The sequence below is a fragment of the Protopterus annectens genome, chromosome 9.part0, assembly GCF_019279795.1.
Source record: "Protopterus annectens isolate FY-2018-M chromosome 9.part0, PAN1.0, whole genome shotgun sequence".
In the NCBI taxonomy this organism is placed as follows: Eukaryota; Metazoa; Chordata; order Ceratodontiformes; family Protopteridae; genus Protopterus; species Protopterus annectens.
This window is the reverse complement of record NC_056743.1, coordinates 75,313,136-75,335,119: the sequence shown is the minus strand read 5'-3', so window position 1 is coordinate 75,335,119 and position 21,984 is coordinate 75,313,136. Positions and strand designations below refer to the sequence as shown.

Sequence of the window (21,984 nt, the reverse complement as noted above, 5' to 3'; positions counted from 1 at the left end):
CTTGCAGCACCATTAAGCACCCTATTCAACCAAAGCCCGAGTGCCAGCTTTGCTCCAGCTGAGTGGAGAGTGGAAAACAGCCACTGTAATCCCTTTGCATACAGGTGGTGTCCACCGATCTGGGAAATTATAGACCCATCAGCCTAACTAGTCTGATCTGTAAGGCCATGGATCAGATTATCATTGACTCATTAACAAGGACATTGGCAACTTCCAAACACTTGATTCCACACAGTTTGGCTTCATCAAGGGGAGGTCATGTCTGTTAAATTTGGTCAACTTCTTTGAGACTGTTTCCAAAGCCATGGATGAGGGGAAGACATTGCACATCACCTATCATATGGGTAGCAAACTGGCTCAGTGAAAGTACCCACCTAGTCAAAATAGGGGAAGCCACCTCAAGCAGTAGAACCATAATGAGTGGCGTACACCAGGGCATCGGTCTTGGGACCTCTTATTTGGGATATACTTTTCTGAGATGCAGGCCAAAACCAGTGGGCTATAGCTGGCCAAGTTTGCAGATGACTGTTGTCACCAATTACCCTAGTGATGTGGACATCCTCCAAGAAGGTCTTACCCAAACAAATGACTTGTGCCAGAAACATGGTCTTAAGTTGAGTACCAAAAAATGCATAACCTTCCCCTTTGGGAGAGTGACGTACCCACAGATTATCACATTAATAACGTCATAAGCATGCAATCATTTGTGAGGGATTTGGGTATCCAGGATGATAGCAACCCCACTTTTGACCACCATGTTGCTTCCAATGTATGGAAAGCGTTTTACATGGCCCACCTCATAAGTAAAGGTATCTCATCCAGGGACAAGGAGGTCATAACATTTCTGTATTCTTCCCTTATAAGGCCCATTATTGAGCATAATACCCTACTGGCATGTACCAAACAAAGCACATGCAGCATCTGGAGAGACCACAGAGGTTCCTTACCAGGAGAAGCCAGGGCCTCAAACATCTACCATATGCAGATTGGCTAAAAGCCTTGTCCCTCTTCTCAGTTTCATACAGAATCTTCAGAGGTGACCTCTGTCTGGCATACAAAGCAATCTCAGACCCCTCCTTAATGGGACTGCTGCATATCCACAAGTCAAGCTCCACTTGAGTAACCCACACACGTGACCTCATCCTGGTCTGTGACATCAATAGAAGTAGTTGGAGGGACAGATTTGTGTTCAGAGACTCCCCCCATCTGTAGAATAGACTCCCTCTCCACATCAAGCAGAGCACCTCATTATCCCTTTTTAAGTGCAACCTGGATAACTGGATGGGAAAAAGAAAATACACCCCTGGGATTACACAAATGTCCCTGCTGGACAGGGGCATCGGGTGCTGACTTGTCTAAACATGGGCTACAATCCTGGCTAGGCTTATAAGGGCCTCAGGGCCAGTAGCCTAGTAACTTCCTATGATCGATTTTCAAATATAGGCATGTGTATTTATGCAGACAAAAATAGGTTCTCATTAAGTGTGGAAACTAACAAAATAAGCATCAGTATTCCATAAAGTCTAAGTATTTCTGAAGTTACAGAAAATAAAAGTATTCCAGCAATATCTTTAAAGACCTTCTCACGTCTGCATCTCAAACTGTATAACACTAGTAGATCAGCCCCAGTAAAGGTCAATAGTTCCAATAACCTCCACAAACCTCATCTTCAGCAAGCAGGATAACAGTGGTCATCTCTTCCTGGCTTTGAATTATAATCCAACGCTTTTCTTTCAAGGTTACCTTGTGAATCACTTCATTCATCTGTAAAGACTCCAAACTTTACTCACAATACAGAAATCTGACTTAAATTGGGTAATGTACTTGATATAGTTCCAAAGTCACTTGACTCCTACTCAATTACTGCTTTGCCTACCTCAACAACTGCAGCCAATAGGTCCCCCTGCACCCCCCCTCCCCCAGGCTCAGTCTGTGATTCAGCAGTTTTTTTGCTACAGCTCGTATACATTTCATGTACATAATGCATATATGTTTTGGTATTTGTCCATGTACACCTAAATGTTAATTGGCAATCTTGTATACATGATGCTTAAAACAAAAGGATGCAGAACAGAATTTAACAAGTATCTCATTTAAAATAGCACATATATAGTCGAATATTATTCTGAAGATGTGTAAATGCAGAATTGAATTAAAGATTTTGAATTATAAGCGAAACCTGAAGAACGAACGAACGACTTCCTGGCGCCATTATTGTGAATAGTCAATAAGACTGGTACAATCCTTAAAAGAGAGCGGTATCAGAATTGCTGTAATGGCTGGTCAGTGAATGTCTAAACATAACGGGCAATTTCATATGTTAGACTATTTCTAAAGGTGAGAGATAAGCGTATTCAATGGATAGTTAAACTGTGCAATGAAATATCAGCAGTGATAACCAATCACAGGAAATTAAAATAATTAAGGAAGAAAATGCCTTAGTCAGAAATGCCAGATGAAAAGAATGAAAATGACAGATGTAAGGTAGCTAAGCTGCAAATTCATTATATCAGACTCTTAACAAGATTCGACTACCCTAATAGAAATACAAAAAATAAATATAAATGCTTGTTTACAGATGAGGCAGTCCATTGTAGCTCCAATGCAGTGGGCTAAACTTTCTGTACCCTCAGTTACTGTAATTCACTATGAGGTCACAGAAACATGCTGAACAGAGCATTTTGCCAGTGCATTGATCACCCTTAACATAGGCAACACATAGCATTAAAAACCTCATTTCTGCAATATAGTATTTCTTTGCAGAACACACACATGGAAGAGTCCAGTCCCTCACAACAGAACCACTTCTGCAACATTCACTTACACACAGAAAAACACAGTACTGCAACAAGCAAAGCGGCACATCCAAACAAATGTGCAGAGTGATCGACACAGGTGGCACCTACTCTGTTTATGAGTGTTCTGTCTCGTACATACTGCCACTGGACAAAACTGAGTCACCAATTTCTGTAACTACCTGAAACAATTTGGGGAATTTATAGGAGACACTGAAGTACAATAAGATCAAATATAGCTAAAAATGTGACTGCTTATGTATTTAAAGGTCCCTGACAAATGTTCCAGGTCCTTTATCATGCTTTTATTTTCCAAACATGAAGCCCACAGATCAGTACAAACGATTGTAAAATATCATTTACATGCATACCTTGCAGATGGTCATGTGACTCTAATCCTTAGTCTCAATTTGACTGTAAACTGCTATATACCACTCACACTGGGTCATGGATAGCTTCTAACACACACCTTGACAAAGTTTCAGTATCCAGCATTATAACATACCATGCTTTTATCTGAACTTCAGCCTTGTGGAGTTCTGTCGGGTAACAGCAATCCCAATCAAATACATTGCTGTCATGTTACTGTTACAGCACATGGCATGGTTAATGCTCAAATACAGAGCAAAATGTCATATTAGTATTATATTGTGATGAAATTCCACAGCTGTCTTTGACTATTGATAATTACAAATTCCTTTATCAGAAAAGATGCAAATATTCTTGGCATAAATGAAAATAGTTGTTCTGTCTTCAGACTGTAGCTTTTCCTTAAGAGTCAGTTTTGGCCCACATACCAGGAATCAGATTATATTGTTTCATGGAAATATCTCCATGATAGTTTCATGGTGGTCATTCATTTGGGATAAGGTGCACTGCCATTCTGAATTTGTTATTCCAGAGGTATATTACACTGTGTCCTATAACCCAACAGTTTAATAACATGAGAGTCAAAAGCTAAGATCTTAACGTCTCAAGAATTATAAAGTAATTCTGTGCCACAGGTACCAAAAAATTGGTGACCATAAAATCTAAGGATTGTCAAAATCAAATGAGACTACTGTCTACAAAAGTAAAGCTGCATGTAGTACTACCGTAGTCCACTCTAAGGTGTTACTTACCAAAGCATCATTGGATTAAGCGTCACTACAAATGGGAAATTAGTTAATTACAATTTTTTTGTAAAGAACCAGAATTACACCACCTTTTCAGTACGTTATGACCCTTTTCCCAGTGAAATACAAATGAAAGCATATGACAATAAAAGTGATGAAGGACAAATACTATGCTTCACAGAGTCCTTGTTGCTATCCCAAAATCCCAAATCCATATGGAATTATCCTTTGATGCACCAATAACCCGTGTGTCGTCACACAATGTACAAGTTACTCCAGCACTGGCACCTCTTAGGGTCTGCAGGCTCTCTTTGTAGCTGGAAGGAGAAAAAGCAAATTATTGTTTTATAAATGTGTTATCTATTAAAATAGAAAATTACATCTTAAATCCTTTCTATGTCTTATTGTCTGGCTACTGGATAAGCCTATTAATGATTTGCTGTTATGTGCTGTGGAACTAGCTAGTGATTCAGAGACATGCAAAAGTCACAGAGTGAAAGTTCTCCAAGGACTTGCAGGCTTCTGAATCAATCATTTACTCTCATTGTTCCAACTGTGTTAGGTATTCTTCTACTGTTTCACGCAACAAAGTACCTACACAGACACCCACATTCTGAGCCATGTACACAATTACTACCACTCCCAGACATACACAACCCAATACAGTTACAACCATATCCTCACACATACATTCACGCACACAAGCATATCCTCACATTACTTAGCTGCTATTGTGCTGAAACAGCCCCTTCTGATGCAGATTTCAGTACATATACACCTTCAAACTACCATCCATCCTCACTGCCCTGCTCTGAAAAAGGAGGTCACTGCTGTCTTTGAATCACTCTACCATGCTATATCATGGTGTGAAGATCCTCAGCACCTAATTTACATTAGCTGTACCCCTGGACTGCATATTTGCATGTGGCATTATCCAGCACCACCACCGGTGTCACTACTTACTGGAGGCTTCATACCACTGTTGCACTACAAAGGCTTTTGAATCGTTTCTGATTAATGCACTGCAAAATCCTACAAAAAGTAGGAATGTGCAATGAGTTATACATTTCTTAATGCCCTATTGTGTTTCTAAGTAATCCGAGAACAGCAGAACTTCATATTCTAGAATTAATACCACATCACTAATAAGCATTTTAGATTTGCTGTGTTATTGTAAGAAATGATTTGCTCAATTTGCATATTTGATTTTTGTAATTGGTAATGAACATTCATTTCCATGATTAGCATATGTTGAGATTAACAGCATCGACTGAAAATAAAAAAGTGTCTGATCTGCAATTTGAAATATAGTTCTGATTTCATTATATACTACATTCACATAAAAAATGGAGAACTCAGTAAAAACATACAAAATATATTTCAAATAAATTGCATGAAAAATAGGGAAGAGAAAACTAAAACTGTTCCATATGAAAAGCCATCAGCTTGAAGGGCATGAATATATATCTATATCAACAGATAGATGTGTGTGTACATTAAACTCAAAATTCATACAGGAAAACCTTCAGCTAAGGAGGATAACAGAGTGACTTTAGAGATATGGAATGTCACCCCAATGGCAAGAAAATCACTTGAGCTCATTCAAGAAATGACGACATCATCTTAACCAAAGGCTGATGACAGACTTTGGTATTTGTCATCAGACCTCAGTTCTTAGATACTAGACACTTGAATGAAGAGAGAAGCAAAATTGTCAGCTTATTTCCACTTGGTGATGAGCTGAATTTGCCAGAGTCATCTAGACCAACCCTGAGAGTGACTGAATAACGCATCTTAGAGTCTTATACATAACATTAATTTGGTTCATACCGCCAAAAAGAACATGACCATGTTCACTCTGTGGCCACGGACACAGATTCTAAAGGGAGTATGTTAAAAACCTTAGTGAGTTGGGGGGGGGGGGGGGCAACAAGGATCTGTGACCAGAGTGGGGTAGAGGCCTGCCAGTGCTGTATCTCTAAAACCCATTGGTAGATGTTACATTGTGGGAAGTTACAAATTAATGGTCAACAGGTGCTCACCACATAGAAAGCCATGGCAACACTACTTGCTGAAATGGAATCTTGACAATGGAATGAGTATAGAGACTATGAAGAAAGACTTCATGCAGACTTGAAGAGGTCATCACAAACTGATTTGCATCTCAGGATAATAGGTTGAGCCCTTGGGCACAGTGTGTCAAATTATGGTGGTAAAACAGCTGACCATTGCTGATAAGAATATTTGGAGGTGGAAGTAACATTTTGAGTAAGAAACTCAAACAAACACTACAGCTAAAGTCAATATCACTGTAGTAAATTAGAGGGTTCCATAGTTTTAAGGCTGCAGATATGGATTTGATCAGGATGTTGAAGGGAGTAAGGTTGGATCATCATGGCTAACTTGTCTCTTTAATGTTGAATGGAAGGAAATGTTAGTTATCTCTAGTATCTATAAATCAGAAAAGTACAGCTGTATAAGAAGACTTACCATAACAGAAGATGGTCAAAGGATCACTGCTGAAGTAGTGTTAGCTATATGGACAGATTACCATCGCTAGGTACATTTGGGTGGTGCAAGAAGAGTCCAGGAGACCCTGAGAATAGTCCTTGCAAAGCTTGATCTAGACCTAGTGAAGGAATGAAGCTTATAGTGGTACATAAAGTTTGTATGGAGGACCAAGTAGCAGCTTTTAGTATACTTCTAGAATCCAACCATTTCCAAAAAGCCACAGATGAATCCAAGTCCTTGGCAGAGTGGGCCTTGACCCCCACCTGGAATAGTTTTTTTTACGAGTATAACATAAAATAATAGCCTTATGTAATAATAGGACAAAGGTTTTCCCTTCTCCCTAGTAGCACAAGAAATGAACAACCGACCTGAAGATCTGAAAGACTTCCTTCTCTCAAGAGAGTACCAGAGTTTTCTGTGACCATCTAAAATATGGAGCATCCTTCCTCCCTCATTTTCAGGTGCGGAAAGAAAAATGGGAAGATGGATACTCTGGCTTAAAGTAAACTTGGACCCGCTTTAGATGTAAAAGAAGGATTAGATCTAAAAGAAATCCTCTCTCTTTGGAAAATGAGATTGGGTTGAGTCACCATAAGAACTTGCATCTCAGATACCCCTCTTGTAGAGGTCAAAGCAATCAGTAAAATTGTTTTCTATGTTAAGAACCTCAAGTCAGCAGTGTTAGCTGGTTCAAATTAAGCAGGTGTTAGTTTCTCCAACACAAAATTAAGATTCCCAAGGAGGGAATACTGGTTTTCTTGGAGAACTCTTATGCAAAACCCCTTTCAACAACATTTTGACATGACAATAAATTGAGAGAGAGAGATCCATGAGCAAACACACTGAAATAATGATAAAAGAGCCTTGATGGAGGTGTAGGGATGGCCATAGCATAGTAACTCAAACAAGTCACCATAAGAACTTGCATCTCAGATACCCCTGGAAGACCATTTCCTCTTGTCTGCTACACTCCAACCCTCCTGGCATCGGAGATATCTACCAGACAGACTGTGAAATAGCTTGAATAAGTGGACCCTGCAAATACCTATATCATTTGCCTCTACCCTCCTGGAAGACCATTTCCTCTTGTCTGCTACACTCTAACCCTCCTGGCATCGGAGATATCTACCAGACAGACTGTGAAATAGCTTGAATAAGTGGACCCTGCAAATACCTATATCATTTGCCTCTACCCTCCTGGAAGACCATTTCCTCTTGTCTGCTACACTCCAACCCTCCTGGCATCGGAGATATCTACCAGACAGACTGTGAAATAGCTTGAATAAGTGGACCCTGCAAATACCTATATCATTTGCCTCTACCCTCCTGGAAGACCATTTCCTCTTGTCTGCTACACTCCAACCCTCCTGGCATCGGAGATATCTACCAGACAGACTGTGAAATAGCTTGAATAAATGGACCCTGCAAATACCTATATCATTTGCCTCTACCCTCCTGGAAGACCATTTCCTCTTGTCTGCTACACTCCAACCCTCCTGGCATCGGAGATATCTACCAGACAGACTGTGAAAGTATGCTATTCATATATGTTTAACCCACATCAGCTGAACTGGGTGAACCAGTCTAGCTACTTGCACAGGACTGCCAGCAGCCAATAGGTCCGGCCCTCTTCACTACTCTACTCTAGACTTTCGACTACCTTTTTATACTTCTATCCTCTCTTCCCTCTCACCTTTCCTCCTTTATTAGCCACCTACGAGTATATCAGTGATATATATACTCCCTCAGGCCACTAGGTGGCATCCTTTGTTCTTTTAAATCTGCTCCTTCCTGATTTATTACAACACACACCCCTTTATCTCTTGATTTGGTGTCTGTACCTCTCCCTATCCTCTTTACCTCCTTTCTTACTTTCAGGACCCTGCTATACCAAATCCTACTACTCCCCTGTGCTCCAAACCTTAACATATTCATAGGTTTCACTCTACCCTTCACATACCTTATAACTATATACTTATTTTCTTACCTACCTGCTGTTTTCCTCTCCTTACAGATTGTTTTCTCTGTGCCACACCACTCCTTTGGCACTCTCTCCCATTTGTGCTATCCTCTCCTTCATAGGTCCAGTACTATCGCTAGTTGCTCACCTATATAACTCTATCTCTTTCCTCCCTTAGTCTCCTCACACTATCTTCTCTCTCCCTCCCCCGTCCTCTTACTCCGCCTACTCACACAACTCTAGACCCCGCCCACATTACCAATACACCCCTATCTTCTTATCAACCACACTCCTTCTTGGATATTTCCCGCCTAGGACCAATATCAGTGTTCCTCCCTCTGCACCCTCCCCCACGCCATCTAACCTACCCTATAAATACATCTCCACCTCCCTGGACGCCATCTTTCTTTCCACCTAGCTACCTGGCTGCTGTGTGTCCCGAACCTGAAGCTTGACGGAAACTTACTGTAAGCCTATAGTCTTATTGTTGTTTTACACGTAGATGATGTGTTATCTTCGTTAATGATGAAACATAACCTTGACCAGCTCATGCATTGTGTATGAAACGTTGATATTTTTACTGAACCAATACTTAGTTTGTTGCTATGGTTCTGATCCCAAACCAGTTGTAAGGATTACTATTATACTCCAGCTCTGCTAATACTTAATTACTGTTTTGTTTCGAGAAAGTTTGATGTGTTGCTAAATCTAAGCTTGGTTTGTTTTCGTGGTTCTGACCTTATACCACTTGCAAGCATTACTATTCTACTCCTGTACTGCTAATTGTTAATTACTGTTCTTGGTTTTCTGAATCTGTTTTACCTTATGGTTATCACACGCTGACGATGTTTCTAAATATTACCATAGAGCGTTTTTACAACGTAGACTATAGTTTGTGATACTGCGCTAATGTTCACTAGCTGTTCACCAGCTGGGTATCACACGCTGATGATGTTTCTAATTGTTACCATAGAGCGTTTTAACAACGGAGACTACAGTTTATGATACTGCGCTAATGTTCTCTAGCTGGGCTTTAACGCTCCCTTGATATTGAAGTTTGTTATGTGTTATAACAGAGCGACTATACCTCATACTACTAGAAGGGTGGAATAGATGTTATCCTGACTTTGGCGCCTGTTTTTGGTTGTCCTGTATTTAGTTAAATTGGTATTGCTCATTATGAGCATTTCCGCTCACACTAAGGTTATAAATCTCGGTCTGATACCCAGGACTGTGTAGCGCTATTACTTGCCCTTCCCGCCTCTTTATTATTTCTCTATTAACTACGGCTACAGACACTTAGGTTCTGTCCTGAACTACACTTCTATATTTAAAACTACAAAACTAAGGTTTTTCCTGTAATTTGAACCCATTAGTTAACTAAGCAATTGCTTTATCTAAAACGACTGTATCAGTTTTAAAGCTTTTTACAATAAAACGCGCCTTTTTACTTAAACTCTCTTTAAGAGTCCTACCCTTCTAGTTAGTTATTTAGTTCTAATTAACAATATTTGGAGTCAAACCCTATGTCATTAATCTCTTTGTTTGCTGTTTCTTTTGACTGTAAAATCTCATGAACCTAGGCCTGCTCATAATATTGTTCTTATGTTTTAAAATGCATACTCACTAAATGCTCATACTTTTCTAGTTAACATCTTTCTTAAAGTACAGAAGATTAACCAGTTGTAGTACATGATTGTAAGCTGTTGTTATCTGCACTGTTTTATTTTTTATTTCTCTCTGTTTGCCTTATCATCTTTCCTCTCTCTCTTTTACTATTTTAGTAGCTTGAATAAGTGGACCCTGCAAATACCTATATCATTTGCCTCTACCCTCCTGGAAGACCATTTCCTCTTGTCTGCTACACTCCAACCCTCCTGGCATCGGAGATATCTACCAGACAGACTGTGAAAGTATGCTATTCATATATGTTTAACCCACATCAGCTGAACTGGGTGAACCAGTCTAGCTACTTGCACAGGACTGCCAGCAGCCAATAGGTCCGGCCCTCTTCACTACTCTACTCTAGACTTTCGACTACCTTTTTATACTTCTATCCTCTCTTCCCTCTCACCTTTCCTCCTTTATTAGCCACCTACGAGTATATCAGTGATATATATACTCCCTCAGGCCACTAGGTGGCATCCTTTGTTCTTTTAAATCTGCTCCTTCCTGATTTATTACAACACACACCCCTTTATCTCTTGATTTGGTGTCTGTACCTCTCCCTATCCTCTTTACCTCCTTTCTTACTCTCAGGACCCTGCTATACCAAATCCTACTACTCCCCTGTGCTCCAAACCTTAACATATTCATAGGTTTGACTCTACCCTTCACATACCTTATAACTATATACTTATTTTCTTACCTACCTGCTGTTTTCCTCTCCTTACAGATTGTTTTCTCTGTGCCACACCACTCCTTTGGCTCTTCCCGCTCCGTTCGCCCTGCGGGCTCACTCCGCTCCCCTCCCTGCCCCCAAATACCACCCGCCCCTAGCACCTCTACCTTTATACCCTCATAGACACACCCCTCAATCTATCCCCACCCCTTCTAGACCTAGCCCCTCCCCACTTCACCTACCTGCCTACCCTACCTTCTAAAACCAGCCCCTCCCTTCACCACTTATCTTCTCTCCTTCCCACTCTTCACACTATCTTCCCACTCTATTTCAGTTATACATTCTCTAAACATGTCTAACCAATGCCAACCTTTGCTACTTATATCCTTCCTAACCATCATCATCTCTACTTATTTCTCCACCTCTTATGAACAAGCCCTTCCTTATACTCTAACAATTCCACACAAAGTAAACCAAATATCCCCCCTAGCTCTAACAATTACCTATCTCAACACCATCCACAAAACTTCCTACCTCCAAGCTAAATATCACCGACTTTCTCACATCAAATATCCTACTCAAAGCCTTAAAAAACATTTTTACTACTACCACAAAATTTCTCAATCTTACAACCCTATATTAATCTGCTCATTAATACATGGTGATATCCACCCCAACCCTGGCCCTAACTCACTCCTACCATTCTCTAACAGCCACCAACTATTTACAAGACCAACACCATCTACCAAACCCCCCAAATCACTCTCAATTGCTCAATTAAATATACGTAGCATCTGTAACAAAATACCACAAATCCATGCCCTCCTAGATGTCCAACAGTTTGATATACTCTGCCTAACGAAACTTGGCTCAAACCTACAATTAAAGATAATGAAATCACCCCCCCTGGCTATAACATACTCAGGCAAGACCGCTTAAACAAAAAAGGTGGTGGGGTAGCAATTCTGTATAAAACCGGATTGCAAATAAGCAAAGAAAATCATACTCTTCCATCTGATAATAATGTAGAAATAATTATTTCCAAACTTCAGCTCAACCCTCACAAAACAGTTAACATTATCTGCACCTATCTTCCCCCAGGAAAAAATCCCACTATTTTAGAAGACCTATTAAATTGGCTTTCACTAAATCTCCCTCAAGAAACTATTCTTTTAGGAGATTTTAATATTGACTGGAATTTATGTCAATACACCAATCCACCCACTCTTATTAACCTACATGACTTTACTCAAACCATTAACTCCCCAACAAGAACAAACGAACAAAATAACAAAGAAAGTATACTTGACTGGATACTTATAAACAGTCCCCAGCTAAAGTATACAACAGGGACTCTCCCAGATGACCTCAGCGACCACTCTCTAACATATATCATCAGGCATAAAACAAGTTTAACCATCCCCACACAAGTCATAACATCCCGTAGCAAAAAATTCCTAGATCCCATACTGTTTCAAAATGAACTTATGCAAGTTAATTGGTCATCTCTTAAATCTCTCCCTATAGGCAGCGGTTAACTACTTCAATCATACTTTTCTGACAATCCTAGAACATCACGCTCCAATGCGTTCTATAAGAATTAAATCTAAAACAGCCCAATGGCTTTCTAATGCCACCAGGAATCTAATCCTTAGTAGAAACAAAGCCTGGATAAAATGGCACCTCTAAAAATACAACTGATCGCCTTATTTTCAGAGAACAAAGAAATTTAACAAAAAAAGCCATTCTACAAGACAAGAAGAACTTTTATACTCAGCTACAACAAACATCCCTACACCAACCACATAAATTCTGGACCGCCATTAATACACTGCTATCACCAGGAAAAGTTGCCACACCAAATCCTATTGATTCAAACCCCGACTGCCCATTATAAACGGCTAATGCCTTTAATACTTTCTTTACCTCTGCCATTCTAAAGCTAGCTAACCAACAAAGCCCTGATACCTCCAAACTGCTAAACCAAGGTCCCACTCCCCCCCCATTCCACCTCAAACCCATACCCACCACATATATATCATCCTTACTTCAAAAATTAAAACCTACAACTCCCTCAGCCGACAAGTTACCAGCAGAATTCCTTAAAATTGGTGCAAAAGCCATAGCTTACCCCATCTCCATATTGATTAACAGGACCATAAAAGAAAGCACAATTCCATCATTATGGAAAATCTCTTATATTATCCCACTATTCAAAGGTGGTGACTCTACTGAGTATTCTAACTTTCGTCCAATAGCATTATTATCACCACTTGCAAAAATAATGGAGAAATGCATCCACAAACAGGTACTAAATCACCTGCTAAATAATAACCTCCTAGCTAAGTGCCAACATGGTTTTCGCCCTTTCCATAGCACTACTACAGCCTTACTTTCCTTTATTGACTCAATAAATAATAACCGCAATAATAACATACCCTCTTCAGCCTTCTTCGTTGACCTATCCAAAGCCTTTGATATGGTCAACCACAAACTTCTCCTCCATCATCTAAAGTCCCTCTCTTTTGACAATACAGCCTTAAATTGGTTCACATCCTATCTGAATAACCGCAAACAGGCAGTACTCTGGCATAACCATCTCTCTGATCTCCTTCCCACCTCTATAGGAGTTCCTCAGGGCTCTATCTTAGGCCCTCTACTATTTTCCATCTTTATAAATGATCTTTACCTAGCTACTCCTCTATCAACTTGCATTCAATATGCTGATGATACAACCATTATCTGCTCAGCCCCAACACAGTCAGAACTTTATTCCCTTACACAAAATACCTTCACTACCATAGAGCAATGGTTCTCCAACCACTGTCTCCTCCTTAACCCAAAGAAAACCAAACTCCTGATTTTACACCCACCATCTTGTCTCCCTCCATTAATTTCTCTCACAGCCAACAATGGCATCCTTATCTCCCCAGACAATAACACCAAACTACTAGGCATTACAATTGACAACCAACTCAAATTTGACACACATTGACTCCACAATAAAATCAACTAACAGAAAACTAGGCTCTCTGTATAGAATTAAATCTTTCCTTACTCCTGAAGCCAGAACCACTATAGCTAGAACCCACTTAATCTCTTCCCTTTTATATGCCTCCCCAATCTATACAAACCTTTCTAAATATAATCTTACCAAACTAACTACATCTTATAATAATATTGCCAGATTTGCTACAGCATCTCCATATAGGACTCACCATTGTTCTAACCTTAAAAAACTAGGGTGGCTAGAATTACCTAACCTTATACATTTTAACCAACTTACAATTGCCCATAAAGCTCTTTACCACCCAGACAATACCCCAATGCTCTCCACCCTCATAAAACCCTATAGCAATCTGAAAACCTGCTCCTCCAACAAAATACTGATTCATACTTCTCTTTCTAAGAACTCAGCAGGTGACTCCACATTCTCAAACTCAGTTGGGAAACTATGGAATCAACTACCTCAAGACCTCACCACTCAAACATCAATCCCACTATTTAAAACTAAACTTAAACATTTCTTTTCCAACCACTGGCTTTGCTCTTGCAATAACCCAGACTAACCTTTCATACCTCCCTGCTATGAGATTTTTTTCCACTCTCTCTTTATCTCGTATATCTAACTCTCTACATAACTCTCTACAAAGCTGTTTCTATTACCTCACTTCTAATAAAGGAACTAAATCTCTACTTTCTATCTTCTTTTAAAGATGTATTAGACTAACTAGGTACTTTATCTGTACTGTCATAATGTACACTTTTCTAAGTAATAGAGAGACTTCTTACTGTACCTCATATTTATACTCAAATGTTCTTAATTGTAACAGAAGGTTTAAAGAATATGTTATTAGATATTATTTGTATATGTTGATATATTCTGATAAAGTTTTTGTTTTAGTCTTACTATAGTAGTACTGTAGAGGAGCTTTTCTCCCCGGGCCTCCACTGAAAATGGACATGTATCCAGTTGGACTAGCCCGGTTAACAAATGTAAAATAAATAAATAAAATAAATAAAAAATATTGTAAAAACAGAGAACAAATACAGTGTGTGGATGGTGGTTATGTTGCTGGCACCAACTAGAAAGCATTTTCCACTTAATAATAAATGATTTTCTGGTAGCAGGGTTCTTTGCTTCCATTAGTACCTGCTGCATGCCCTCAGTAAACAGGTGCTTACAGGGAATTAAAACCCTATCATCCCGGCAGTCAACTGCCCCGTCCGAGACACAGGTGGAACCCTCAGGGTGAGTTTATGGTTATCCATCCATTCGTCCAGTGTCTGAAGAGGGCCGATGTGATATGAAGTCAGAGTCTGTTCCAAAGTTGTGGTAACCTCCAGGAGACAAATCTGTCCCTCCAGCAGGTTCTATTAATGTCACATACCAGGTTAAGGTCTTTAGAGCAAGTAACCAGTGTGCCATTTGATTTGCAGATATGCAGTATTTCCAATAAAGCAGGGTCAGAGATTGCTTTCTATGCAAGGCAGAGATCACCTCTGAATAGTCTGTTTGAAAAAGACTAAAGGAACAGTGATTTCAGCTGATCCACATAAGAAAGGTGGACCTTGAATTTTCCTTGTGAGGAACCTTTATGGTCTCTCCAATTGCTGCAGGTGCTTGGAAAGGTACATACCAAAAGGGGAGTTTTGTACTCAATTATTGGTCTGATGAAGGAAGAGTAAAGGGAGGTTACAACTTTTTTTCTGGAGGCAATGCCTTTACTTATGAGATGGGCAATACAGAATGCCCTGCTTAGTACTGTGGAGACATGGTGATCAAAGGTAAAGTTGCTGTCAACCTGTGTGCCCAGGTCTCTCACCACTGAATGCGTACTTAGGGTGTTGCTGTTGATGTGGTAGTTAACTGGAACATCGTCCTTACTGAAAGGGATGATAATAAAATTTTTTGCATTGAGTTTAAGGCCATGGATTTGACACCAATCATCTGTTTGCTTAAGACCCTCTATGTAGGATGTTGACATTGTTTGGAAATTCTATGACCACTCTCAGCTTGCAGTCATCAGCAAACTTTGTCAGCCACAGACCTTAGTTTTTGTTTGTACTTCGAGAAATAGATTTCAAGCAGTAAAGGTCCCAGGACTGATCCCTGTGGAATACAACCTGTTACAGGTCTGCTGTTGGAGGTAGATTCCCTTATTCTGCATGTATGGGTTCTATCAGTGAGCCAGATGGCAACCTACCTAACAACATAAGGGTTGATATCAAGCTGGGCAAGTTTATCAATGATACCTGAGTGAGGTATAGTCCCCAAAAGCCTCGACTAAGTCTAGGTAGGCTGTATGCACAGACTTCCCCTTATCTAGGGCCTTGGTGAGAGTCTCAAAGAAGTCCACCAGGTTTAACAGGCATGATCTCTCCCTTTGACAAATCCAAACTCAGTAGGGTCAAGTGTTTGGAGATTACCTATATCTTTGTTGATAATGTCCATGATGATTTGCTCCATGGCCTTGCAAATAAGGTTAATAGGTCTATAGTTCCCAGGGTCAGTAGAAAGCACCATCTTTATGCAAGTGGATAACGGGTGGCCATTTTCCATTCATCTGGGACAAAGCTAGTGCTTTCACTATGATTAAAGAGAGTACCCAGTTGTGTTGCTAATTCTTGTTGGAGCCCATGTAGGACGCAGCTAGGAATGTTATCAGGTCATCACAGATGCTGTGTTTTTGGCCTTGGAGAGGGTATTTATAACCTGCTCTTTAGAGATACAAGGTAGGGTGCAGGTGGGTAGGGATGTCATGGGGTACACGTGTGGCAGGGAGAGGGGAGTGAAGTTTTCATAGAACCTGTCTGCTAACAGGTTAGCTATGTCCACAGGCTCAGTATATGTGGTATCATTAACTACCAGTTCACACAAATCTGGGCCTTTCCTTTTAGGTCATGGATGTAACTGAAGAACCCCTTATGATTGTCCTTAGTTAAGGAAGCTAATCTGGATTCGTAATTTGCTTTGGAGGACTTCACAAGAAGTTTTATTTGCTTGTTTAAGTTGAGAAGGAGGTGTTTCCAGTTTAGGGTCTGCTCCCTCTTGTTTTTAAGCAGCAAGTTCTTTCTCTTATTGTAAAGCGTGTTAATGGCAGTTGTCCATCAGGCAGGTTTGCTCTTCCTTGAAAAGCTTGTTTTGGCCGCTCACGTATGCCCGAGTCAATGAAGTTATATAGGTGTTTGTATAAAGCATTGGTTTATAACTCAGCATAGTAACCAGTTCCATCTGAGGGGGGTTGCAGTGAAGCTATTTATACCATCCTGTAAAAGGTTATAATCTGATTTGGAGGAGTTTTTTTAGTCTAGCTGGTGTGTGCGTGTGTGTGTGGGGGGGGGGGGGGGGGGCAGGTGTTACAGTTACTTCAAATGAGAATGATTTGTGGTCAGATCTCACCAGGGAAGACCTCACTGTGGGAGTGCTATAACAATACCCCAATATTGGTAAGCAGCAGATCCAGGATGTTGGCTCCTCTTGTGGGGGTGTCAACCAGATGATTCAGGGCACTGGAGTTAACGAAGTCGAGGAACCTTTGGGTAAGTGAGTTTGAACACGAGTAACTTACCCAGTCAATGGATGGGTAGTTAAAGTCACCCAAAACAATGGTGTTCAGATGCATCTTGACAGACTCAAATAGATCCAAATAGGCAGAATAGGTGTCCTGACTCATGAAGGGGGTCCTGTAGCTGGAAATATTTTGAATAGGTGCCCTACCAACAGTTAACTGCACCTGAAGTATCTCCAGGAATCATACTGTTTAACCATTCTGGATGTGTATTTATCTTTAATTAATACTGATTCACCGCCATCTTTAGTTTTTTTGTCTACAGTTTGTGGTCTGAATGTGTGGAAGGAAGTTTAACCCAATATATGGGGTGCTCTCCACGGACTTGAACCAGGTCTGACTCCACAAATGTCTGCATCTTCCAAGGTGAGGGCTACTTACAGTTAGTGTAGTTTCATGCCAAGATTCCTAGGGTTTAGCAGCATAACCTTGAGGTTGTTTCTTGATGAAATTTTTATGATAGGAGTTTTGTCTTTCTGACTTTGCCAAAAAAGGCATTATGAGGGTGGCAAGAGAATTTGCCAGTAGCCAAAATCCCAGGTGTGACAGATGAAGACCATCTCTGGCAAAGCATCAAGGTTTATTGAACATGTCATCACAGGCTGACAGAAACTGGATCCCTTTAGAATGACACCAGAAACTAATCCAATTGTTTAAGTCAATGATTTTTTGTTTATATTGTGATATCACCCTAGGTGAGGGTAATATATTGCTCAAGGCTAGGGACATACCTGCCTGTGACACATGATCAGAGAGCTCAATCATGTCTTTCTTCATGTAGTCCAGGGAGGTACATTCTCAAGTCATCACACCAACATCTACTACTGCCTAATCATAATCGCTGTTGAGAGACTTGAGTGCCTGTTCTATCTGATGAATACTGGCATCAGAAGGAGAGCTGACCGTGACTTTCTCCTTGTTCAGCCTGATGAGGGGAATGTCTGTATGTCTCACTGTAGAGTCTCCTGTGACTAAGATATTTGGAGTGGATGTGGATTGCCCTATGGGCTTTTATGGTGAGACACTTGTGCTTGTGTTATTGTGTGCTTTGGCTGTTATGGTTGGTTTAGTATGTATGTGTTTTGGAAGTCTCTGGTTGTTTAGATTTTTTTGTGAGCACCTCTGCATATGTTGGTCTATGTGTATGCTGTTCATAGGTTCATACTAGGCTATCTGCCCTGGGGCAATTATAAGCCTAGCCCGATTTTGTTTGGCTTACGCCACCCTTTGATTTGAGTATACTGTGCCCTTTTTAAGGTTTAGTTTGCTGTGCCTCTGTCTAATAGTGACACGGAAGTAATCCCCGGGACAAACCTATGATCCCCCATCCACTCATCAAGATTCTTCTTGAAGAGATTCAGTGAGGTGCTCTGCCTAACATGAATTGGAATTCTGTTCCAGAGCGAAGGGAGCCTCTGGGATATGAATCTGTCCCTCCATCAAGTTCTATTTATTTCAGTGCTGAGGTTCAAGTCCCTCGAGCGTGTGGCTCTAAGGGATTTAGATTTACTGAGGTGGAGCATTGTCCATTAATTCTGGATTGGACATAGCTTTATACGTCAGGCATAGATCGCCTCTAAGTAGGCGGTATGCAACTGAGTAGAGCTGGAGTTTTTTTTTAACCGAGCAGCATATGGCATCTGTTTGACCCCTTCATCCTCTTGGTGAGGTACTTTTGGGGCCTAATTGCTGCAGGTGTCAAGTAAGGTACATCCCAAAAGGGGCATTGTATTCTATGATGGGCCTGATGAGGGATGAATAAAGGGGCACGATTACCTCTCTTGATCTAGATGTGAATCCTTTCATGATGAGGTGGGCTATGTAAAAGGTCTTTCTAACCACTTTGGCAATGTGGTTGTCAAAGGAGAGATTGCTATCAACTTGGGTCACCCAGATCCCTAATTACTTTCTCTGTACTTAATGGGTTACCGCCTATGTGGTAATTTGTGGGCACATTGTTTTTGCCAAAGGGTATGACTATACACTTTTTGGCATTTAGCTTTAGACCATGGCTCTGGCACCAGTTATCCGTCTCTGTGAGACCTTTTTGAAGGATGTTTGTGTCAGCTGGAGAGTTGATTATGGCGCCTAGTTTGCAGTCGTCTGCGAACTTGGTGAGCCATAGTCCTCCCACGTTGGCCTGTACCTTGGAAAAGTATATACCGAACAAGAGCGGTCCCAGGACAGAACCTTGTGGGACGCCACTTGTGACCGGTTTCGAGTCTGACATGGCTCCAGCAACTCTCACTCTGTGGGTTCTGTCTTTGAGCCAGTTTGCGACCCATCTTGTGACATAGGGGTTTATATTTAAGCTGGATAGTTTATCTATGATGCCCGAGTGGGGTATTGTATCAAATGCCTTTGCTAGGTCCAGATAGGCTGTGTGGACTACCTTCCCTTCATCTATGACTTTGGTGACTGTTTCGAAGAAGTCAACCAGGTTCAAAAGGCAGGATCTGCCCTTGACGAAGCCGAACTGGGTAGGATCTAGTGTCTGTAGGTCCCCAATGTCTTTGTTTATGAGCTCCATGATGATCCTCTCCATAGCCTTGCAGACTAAGATAGTCAGGCTTATGGGGCGATAGTTTCCAGGGTCCGTGGAGGCTCCACCTTTGTGGAGTGGGACCACTGTTGCTGTACGCCATTCTGTGGGCACATATCCTGTAGTGAGATTGAGATTGTACAGCTGTTTTATTTGAGGGATTAGTTCTTCTTGGAGTTCATGTAGGACGCAACCCGGGATGCCATCTGGTCCCATGGAAGCAGTGCTTTTTGCATTGGAGAGGGCAGCCTTCACCTGAGCATCAGAGATGTTTGGGTGGCAGCCCTCTGCCGGGATAGATACTTGCTCTTTTTTTGGGGGGGGAGGGGGTGGAGAAGTTTGCACTGAACCTGCCTGCCAGGATATTGGTGATGTCTGTGGGTTCAGTGTATTTTTTGTCGTTTAGAATCAACTCAGAACAAGTCTGGGAGTTGCATCCCAGGTTCCTAACATAACTGAAAAAAGCCTTATGATTGTCTTTAGTGTCCTGAGCAATTTTTCTCTCGAAGCTGGCCTTGGAGGATTTTATGAGGGATCATAATTTTTTGCTAGTACTGATCAGGGATGCCTTCCCTATTAGGGATTTTGCTCTATCATGTAGTATCTTCCTCCTCCTGTTGTACAGTTTATTTATGGCTGGGGTCCACCAGACTGGACGCCTGCCTTTGGATGTTTGGGTTTTGGTTTTGTTTGGGATAGCATGATCCATGCATTCCTGGAGATGTCCGTAGAATGCGTTTATATAGGATTCTGCAGATTTGGGCCGTAGTTTCCACTGGCCCTGGGGCCTTGAAGGATTCCACTTCGGTTTTGAGAAGTGAGAAGTTTGCTTTTGAGAAGTTTTTCACTGTGGTTTTCTGGGCTGGGGGTGGGGTCGGGATGTGGACATCCAGTGAAATTAATTTATGGTCTGATCTTACCAATGAGGGATGTACTTCAGATGTGGAGCATAGAGTCCCCATGTTGGTAATGATCAGGTTTAGTATGTTATCCCCTCTTGTGGGAGTGGTGACTAGTTGTTCCATAGCATTTGAGTTTATAATTTCCAGGAACCTTTGGGCTAAGGTGCTGGGGCTTGAGTAGTGCTCCCAGTCTATGTTTGGGTAGTTGAAGTCGCCCAATATAATGGTGTTCGGAGAGATCTTCATGTTCTCCAATGTTTTCAGGAAAGCCGAGTGGGATTCCTGACTTTGAGAGGGTGGTCTCTACGATGCTATAAACTGAAAAGTAGTCTTGCCCACTGTTAGTTGCACATGGATGGTCTCTGATACTTCGTGCAATGCCACTAACCTGGAGGTGTGGATATCCTTGATAAATATGGACACTCCCCCTCCTTTTCTGGTTCAGTCCAGGTTTTGGGGCCGAAAAGCATGATATGAGGTATAACCTGGTAGTGCTGGGGTGCTCTCTGGAGCCTTGAACCAGGTTTCTGTCACTGCACAGATATCGATGTTCTCCATACTGAGGAGAGCTTCGAGTGCGTGCATCTTGAGGTTAAGACTTCTGGCATTTAGCAGCATTACCCTTAGTTTCTTGTTTATGGTGCTGTCTATGGAGGTGGGTTTGACTTTTGAGCCTTGCCTAAAAAAGGCACTATGGGGGTGGTAAGAGCCTTTGCCAATATCCGAAAGCCCAGTGGTGACAGGTGCAAGCCGTCCCTAGTGAAGCAACGTGGCTTGTCGAGCATGTCATCCCAGGCTGACAGACACTGGATCCCCTTAGAATGACACCAAAATTTTAGCCAATTTTTAAAATCGATCATTTTGTCTTTGTACTGTGGCATCATTCTAGGTGAGGGTAAGATGCTGCTCAAGGTCAGGGTCATACCGGCCTAAGCTACATGATCAGAGAGCTCCTCTATGTAACTTTTCATGTAGTCCAGGGAGGTATGTCTCAGGTCATTCACACCAGCATGTACAATGACTGAGTCATATTTGTATTTGCTTTGGAGTGACCTGAGTGGTTGCGTTATGTGGCGGATCCTAGCGCCCGACAGGGTTATGAGTAGGAGTTGTGGTAGTTGGGCTGGCAACCCACTCTGTATTGCTATCTACTGTACAAGAGATCTGTGATTCCAGATTCATAATGTAGGTGCCTCTCTCACAAATCCTACAGAAATTATTTAGATGTAGGGAGTTGTCAGTGTAC

The 21,984-nt window shown here is 41.3% G+C and overlaps 1 protein-coding gene across 2 annotated transcripts in view; it reads right to left on the bottom strand.

Moving 5' to 3' along the window:
* Positions 1-3,081: 3,081 nt before the first annotated feature.
* Positions 3,082-21,984, bottom strand: part of LOC122811042 (F-box/WD repeat-containing protein 7-like) — a 1,408,110-nt gene continuing 1,389,207 nt past the window's right edge. For both annotated transcript variants that reach the window (XM_044082576.1, XM_044082577.1), the window contains one exon: positions 3,082-4,227. In XM_044082576.1, the coding sequence (XP_043938511.1) occupies positions 4,086-4,227 (142 nt within the window). In that variant the 3' untranslated portion in view covers positions 3,082-4,085. The remainder of the gene's footprint in view (positions 4,228-21,984) is intronic.